Source organism: Triticum dicoccoides, chromosome 7A, assembly GCF_002162155.2.
Source record: "Triticum dicoccoides isolate Atlit2015 ecotype Zavitan chromosome 7A, WEW_v2.0, whole genome shotgun sequence".
NCBI classification, from domain to species: domain Eukaryota; kingdom Viridiplantae; phylum Streptophyta; class Magnoliopsida; order Poales; family Poaceae; genus Triticum; species Triticum dicoccoides.
In genome coordinates, this window is record NC_041392.1 from 87,694,782 (window position 1) to 87,701,943 (window position 7,162).

The 7,162-nt window shown below is 47.5% G+C and overlaps 1 protein-coding gene across 1 annotated transcript; it reads right to left on the reverse strand.

Annotated features, from left to right (window-relative positions):
• Positions 1–3,158: 3,158 nt before the first annotated feature.
• Positions 3,159–6,135, reverse strand: LOC119333169. Its single transcript, XM_037606164.1, has 5 exons — positions 5,075–6,135; positions 3,987–5,004; positions 3,647–3,943; positions 3,261–3,578; positions 3,159–3,167 (listed from the first exon to the last, which is right to left on the reverse strand). Exons 1-5 carry the CDS (start codon positions 6,133–6,135, stop codon positions 3,159–3,161), a joined length of 2,703 nt encoding a protein of 900 aa, XP_037462061.1.
• Between the last annotated feature and the right edge of the window lie 1,027 nt (positions 6,136–7,162).

Consider the following 7,162-nt stretch of genomic DNA (forward strand, 5'->3'; position numbering starts at 1 on the left):
GAAAAAGGAAATCATCGCAAAAGGGCTAAAACACTAGCACGTAGAGACATAGGCGTGCTAGAGTCCCTAAAAGTTTGTTTCCAACTTCAAATCATTGCGAAAAAAGCCAAATATGATAAGCACCACGCAGAGGGTGCGGCTATGTCTCACTATTTGCTGGCAGTGCACCGGCCTAGTACTCACATGCTCTTTTTTCACTTTTGTTTATATTTAAAAATAAAAAAATACATACAGTATATTGCAAAAAGACTAATTTACTTAATTATTTCAAAGTGCTCACGATACACTTAAAAATGTTCATGCAGTTTAAAAAAATCTTCGCCAAACTTTTAGAAAATGTTTGTACAGTTAAAAGAATTATGTTACGTTTAATTAATGTTCACACGTTTCAAACAAATGTATGTGACATTTTTCAAAATACTATTATACAATGTAAACATTGTTTGTGTAATTCAAAACAAATTCGTACCAATTCAAAAATGTGTACGTTACGTTTAATTTTTTTTATTATACAATGTAAAAAGATTGTTTGTGTAATTCAAAACAAATTTGTACCATTCAAAAATGTGTATGTTGCATTTTAAAAATGTTATACAATGTAAAAAAGATTGTTCGTGTAATTCAAAACAGATTCGTACCATGCAAAGATGTGTATGTTACATTTTAAAATGTTATACAATGCAAAGAAGAATGTTCGTGTAATTCAAAACAAATTCGTGCCATTAAAAAATGTGTACACATTTAAAAAAATGTTCATTCGTTTCAGAAATATGTTATGACATTTCAAGAAAAATGTTTATACAATGTAAAAATGTTAGCATAGTTTAAATAAAATGTTTCATATCATTAAAAAAATGATTCAACATGTTCGCAAATTTTTTAACACGCACTACAAAAAGGTTTGAAAATATGTATTTGGAAAAATGTAATTGTGTATTTGGAAATGTTAAATGTGTATAGAATTTTTTTAGTTGTATACGAAAAATTTGTTATCTATGAAAAAAAGTTGATGATATAAATATGTTTGAAAAAAATGCTAATCATGTGTTTGGGAAATGGGAAATGTGAGTAAAAAATGTTCCTGGTATATACGAAGAATGTACGGTATGTATGAAAAAAATTAGGCACGTGTTGAAAATAAATAAATAAATAAATAGGAAAACCCAAAGAAAGTTGGTGAAAAGTGGAGAAAGAAACAATGAAACCCGAAAAAAAAGAAAAAAAGAAAAAAATGGAAGGAAACTAGGTAAGAACGTTAGAAAAACGATAAAAAAATAGAGGAAAATCTTGCACGTCAGCTACAGTACTAGACTGGCCCAGTATGCTTGCAGAGAAGCTTTTGCTCTGGGAGAAGACCTGGCTCTTACCAAGATTAGAGTTGCTTCCGATTGCTTGGAGCTGGTAAAAGATCTACACATGAAAAACAACAGAAGATATCCCGCAAAAAAAAAATGCCATGGGCAGCGCACATGTAATGAGGAGCCTCACAAATTAGCTAGAATGGCGACCTCACTTGAGGTTGCCTGGCATGTTTGGTTATGTAACCCTCCCCCCAATATTTGTATTCCTTTGAACCTTGAAGTTTGAATAAAGTGTGTTGTTCCTTCAAAAAAAATTAGGTCTCTCAATGGGCGAGAAATAGGGGAGCAGCTTTGTCTGGCTTATAGCGAGACACAAGCCCATCTTGCCTCAGGCGTCGCTGCTAACGTGCCGTGCAAGTTGTTAATGCATTTGCGCTAATTTTTCTTCTCTGTTTTTCTATTTGTTAGTTTTTTTGTTCATATTTTCTAAAACAGCGGTAGAATAATTTTAATGTAATTTTAAAAAATGTTGATAGCATTCCAAAAAGTGTTGTGACATTTTAAAATGTCACGTGTTTCAAAAATAATGTACATAACATTTTAAAAACGTTCATACAATGTTTAAAAATGTTTGTGTAAATAAAATTTTGTTTAGTATTAAAAAATACGATAAAACTTAATAAATGTTCACACATTTCAGAAACATGTTCATGATATGTTAGAAAAAAGTTTATAAAATGTACAAAAATGTCCGCACAGTTTAAAAAAGTTTGAGCAATAATGTCCGCACAGTTTATACAATGTACGAAAATGTTCATTTGTGTTTTCATTGTGCTGACTTTTGTTTTAATTAATATAAGCATTAAATCTGGGATATCCTTTGGCGTCTTTTCTTAAAAAAGTTGGTGTCTCTGTGGAAAAACAATCGGGCCACGCTGTATTTTCATCCCTCGCCGTTTAGCTTTAGGTTTAGGCCTTAGTACCTTAGATTTTTGGGTCGTTCATCTTCTCGGCTTCGGCGGCAGTGATGTCGCCGCTGAATAAAGAAGCTTCAGATCCTTCCCCGACGAGGCGATTGGTTCTATGGTTGGGCATGAATTTGGAAATCAGTCTGTTCAAGTAGGATGGCGTGACAGTGGCAGCATTCTCATGGTGGACTTGTGCCCTTGGGCTCCGCTGTTGTGACGACTTTTGCTTCAGCACCGGCGCGGAGCTTGGGAGATAGTCCAGGAGCGGATGCAGATTGTGGTATGCATTGGCGGCATCTGGAACGTGGCTGGCAGGTATGACTTCCTTCTCCGACATCTTAGTAATTCGGAGGTGTCAGATCTGGAGTTCGATGATGTGTCTGGTGTGTTGCCCCGGTCTGATTCCTTCAACGACAATGACCTCACCTTTGGTGAGCCACCTTGGAGGTCTGCAAAGCTGCATATGAGCGATGGAGCCACGCCAAGCTCGGGTGACGAGGTGATTTGTCATTTTTTTTCTTTGGTGGCTACTGTGGTGGTGTAGGAGGCAGGTGACAGACGTTGGTGTCAAGCTCAAGGGGTTTTACTGTTCTGATTGTATTTTTTCTTCTTGGCTGATGTTCCTTTGCATAAAATATAGTGTTCAACTGTCTTTTCAGTTTTGTCAGGTCAATGAATATGTTACTTCTACTATGACCTTACGCAAATTTCGAGTAAGAAAACGTATTATCATGCAAAAAGTCTAAACAATTGAACAACTGAATAGAATTACTACTAAAATTTTAAATAGTTCATATCCTAGCCAAGCCAAATCAAACATAATTTATAGATCACATAGGAAGCACACAGACATAAAGTGTACAATCAAAATCAGGCATAAATTTCCTGATTAGCAGCACTGCAAATCAAGGGAATTATCAGGAAAAAATTGCAAATCAAAGGGACGTAAACAAGTAGTAAAACTAATTAGTTACACACGGGTGACCGTTACGGTTGCGGCTGATTGATCATCATCATCATCATCATTGCTTGCTCCCAAGCAATTCAGCACCTTTTCCTTCTTTCCAGAAAAGTACTTCCACACCGCGAGCTCCTCGGCCGTCCCTCGCACTTCGTCAAATGACAGCAGGATGTAGATCGTGATGAAGGCGACCACCGCGGCCACGAGCGCGATGACGTACGCGGACGTCTCCCAGTCCCTGCAGCTGCCGGCGGCGTAGGCGCCCAGCAGGCCGAGCAGGTCCAGCACCATGGCGGTCTGCAGGCTATGCATCGCCCACGGCGGGGCGAAGCGCTCCTTGAGGGTGTACTGCAGTGCCAGCATGATGACCACACGACGGAGGCCACGAACGACGTCGCGTTGCAGTAGAAGAAGGCCTGGTACCGTTGCGGGTTGGTGTCGAGTAGGATCGGGTTGCCGGCATGGGACAGGTATGCAGCCGACGGCGGTGGTGAAAGCGACGGCGACGGCGACGGGGAGGACGCCGTATCATCGTCGCCCCACGTGCCGCCGGGAGGCGCGAGACCCGCCTGGTAGGTCACGCTCGCCGCGAGGATGCCGAGCAGCATCAGGGACTTGCGCAGTTGGTATCGTTCTTGTTGACGCCAGTCGCCTTCGCCCTCGTCGCCCGCCCCCATCGGTGCCGACGACGGCGACAGCTGCTCGAGCAGCCCCTTCAGGCATATCCTCTGTGACAAATGTGGGCAGTCGGCGTACAACCCAGAAGAGGATCTGCAGGACGAGGAACGCGACCACCGCGGCCACGAGCGCGAAGACATAGATTGAGGTGCGCAGCAGCCGGCAGCTACCGGCAGCGTAGGCACCCATGAGGCCGAGCAGCCCAACGATGATGCACATGTGAAGAGCGTTGCTCTGGATGCTCTTCTTGTATAGTTTCTGGTTCACCAGGATGAGAATGACGGCGAGGGACGCCATGAAGCCCGTGGCGTTGCAGTAGAAGAACACCTCATACCTGCTCCCGTAGTGGTCGAGGAGAACCGGGTCGCCGGCGGTTAGCGATCTTTCGCCGTTGCTCTCTGTCTCTGGCCAGAACCCGCCGGGAGGGTTCAGTCCGGTCTGGTAGGTGACGGTGGCGGCGAGGATGGCGAGCTGCAGCAAGAACTTACGCCTCCTCTCGAGCGCTTTTTCTTCAATACGCTTCCTCTCGGACTCGGAGGCCGGAGAATGAGTTGCTTCTCCTCCTTGCCGCCGCGACAGGCGGAGCAACGCTTGTACAACCTTACCCCACATTCTTTGCGCCCACCGTGTGGGCTCGCTCTCCCGGCCTCCAACCGCGAACGCCACGACTTTGGCGATGATGTAGACAAAGATGGTGACGGCCAGGGCGGACACGTAGATGGTGGTGGTGTTATCCCGGCAGCTCCCGGCGACGTAGGCGCCCATAAGGCCGAACAGGTCCAGTATCATGACCGTGTTGAGCGCGAAGCGCCCGGCGGCGCTCAGCTCCTTGCTCTGGACGATGATGATGACGACCACCGACGCCACGAACGCCGCCGTGTTGCAGTGGTAGAACACCTTGTACCTCGTGGGGTGCATGTCCTGGAGAACCGGGTTCCCCGCGGTGTGATCCGGATGCCCTTCCGGCCAGACGCCGCCCGGCGGGCTCAGCCCTGCCTGGTAGGTCACCGTCGCCGCCAACGTGGCCATCAGCAGAACCAGCGACCGCGACTGCTCCAGCTTCTCTTCCTGCCCATCATGGACGGGGGTTGTCCTCCTTTCACTTTACAATCCAAGTGACATGAATTAGCTCAACTAATTATATGGAGAAAAATAATTATGGAAACGAAGCTAGCGGAGTGTGTCTGAGCTTGATTACGTACGTGGTGATCCGAGATATCCGCCGTCCCCTGAATGCTTCCAAGGTGAACACCGGCACCAGCACAATGTAGAGGAGCACGGCGCCGACGAGGGACACGACGTACACAGTCGTGGTGGGCCGCCTGCAGCTCCCGGCGGCGTAGGCGGCCATGAGGCCCAGCAGCTCCACCATGACGCACACAAACAGCGCGTGGTACCGGGTGAGGCGGTCGCTCAGCGTCCTGCTCATGAGCAGCATGATGATGACGAGGGAGGCGACGAAGGAGTTGGCGTTGGCGTAGAAGAATGCGTGGTAGCGGATCTTGTAGCGCCCGTCGTGCAGCAGCGGCGCGCCGGCGTGGTGCTCGGCCACGCTCTCGCTCCAGAAGCCTCCCGGAGGCGCCAGGCCCGCGGCGTACGTCAGCGGCGTCGCGAAGGTGGCGAGCAGCAGCAGCATCTTGCGCCGCTCTTTGAGGTTAAGGTTCTCTACCGTGATCGAGAAAGGTCCGGAGTCCGGCGGCTCCTTGCAGAGTCTCTCCACGACCACGAGGATGGCGACGCAGGCGAAGACGAGGGCGAAGAGCGCGGAGACGTAGATGGAGGCGACCACGTCACGGCAGCTCCCCGCGGCGAAGGCGGCCATGAGGGCAAGCAGGTCGAGCAGCATGGCGATGCGGAGCACGGCTAGGCCGGCTCGGTTGCCGCTGATGCGGCGGTCCAGCAGGAACATGATGACGACCAGGGACGAGACGAAGGCGGCGGCGTTGCAGTAGAAGAAGGCATTGTACCTGCGCGAGTAGGTGGACACGAGCACCGGGTCGCCGACGCGGTTCGGGTAGACCGCCGCATCCGGGGACACCGGCGCTCGCGCCCGCGGGTGGACGGCGCCGACGTGGCGCGCTGGGGCGTAGTTGTCCTCGGACCACACGCCGCCCGGCGGGTTGAGGCCGGCGCCGTAGGTGACGCTGGCGACCAGTGTGGCCAGCAGCAGCAGGTACTTGCGCCACTTCCACAGGAACTCCAGGTCTTCTTGTTCCTTCGCCGTCATGATTCTTGGCTGGGACCGCAGCGTGTATACTGCACTGCACTGACTGTGCACGATCGGAGCAGCATGTACATTACATATACCATTATATATAGTGTGCTCTGCTCCGCGGGTAGTCCGGCCGCCGTGTGCTGTGCTCTACGTGTGCATGTGGGATGGTATCATGCATGCATGGCGATTGAGTGCCCGTCGGCGTGTCGTCTTTTGGAAACGAATCACTGAAAGTCACACGTTGCTTACACATCGTACCTAATAATATATTCACTGCTGAGTATTCGCTCTTCACGCAACGCTCCATGCCTCCCTTCTCACGCACAAGGAAATCTGTATAAAGCTCAGCCCGGTGATCACTTTGGTCCCCTCCTACCAAACCGCCGGGGGCATATTGGGTGCTCTAGCGTATAAGAGCAACTCTCCCAAATCACCGAAATCAGTCCATCTTTAAAGGAGTGCGGTTTTTTCTAGCGGTGCCGGTTTTTATCGGGGTTCTACGTGCACGCCATATGTGCACATACACACATGGGATATGTATTGTGTGTTGTTATACCATGCGTTGTGTGACACATGTGCACCATATTACCTTCTTCCCGTGACATGTGGGACAGCTAGCGAGGAGACCGCACAACAAAATGACTAGTGGCTATGTTTTATAGTCAAAAGGCAGTATGCCATCTTTTGAACCAACCCACGGCATAGTTACATCTCACCCACCCACGCTTTTCAGTTTGATTACATAGTTGTACCGATTATATATTTTGAACCAAGACAATGCGTTTGGATATTAGTATTCATGATATTTAAATCTTCAAAACGAGATCAATTTTGAAAGCTTTTGAAGAAAAATCAGATTCGGATTATGAAATCATACTGAAACTTATATGAAGCTATTGCATGTGTGTTTCATCGTATTTTTACATGTTTCATTATTATTTTTCACTACATGGTTGCGCTACTTTTCCATTCCGGATTTCAGTACTATTTCATTCAGGTTTCATTTATATTTTTGGAGCTTTCAAATAAGTTTCATATC

Bases quoted from the DNA above. Each gene is read 5' to 3' on its own strand.
- LOC119333169 (XM_037606164.1), bottom strand. From the start codon at position 6,135: ATGACGGCGAAGGAACAAGAAGACCTGGAGTTCCTGTGGAAGTGGCGC. The intron at 3,944-3,986 runs GTACGCCGACTG...ATATGCCTGAAG, and splicing joins TGCAGATCCTCTTCTGGGTT to GGGCTGCTCGAGCAGCTGTC. The intron at 3,579-3,646 runs GCCTTCTTCTAC...CTGGCACTGCAG, and splicing joins CCAACCCGCAACGGTACCAG to TACACCCTCAAGGAGCGCTT.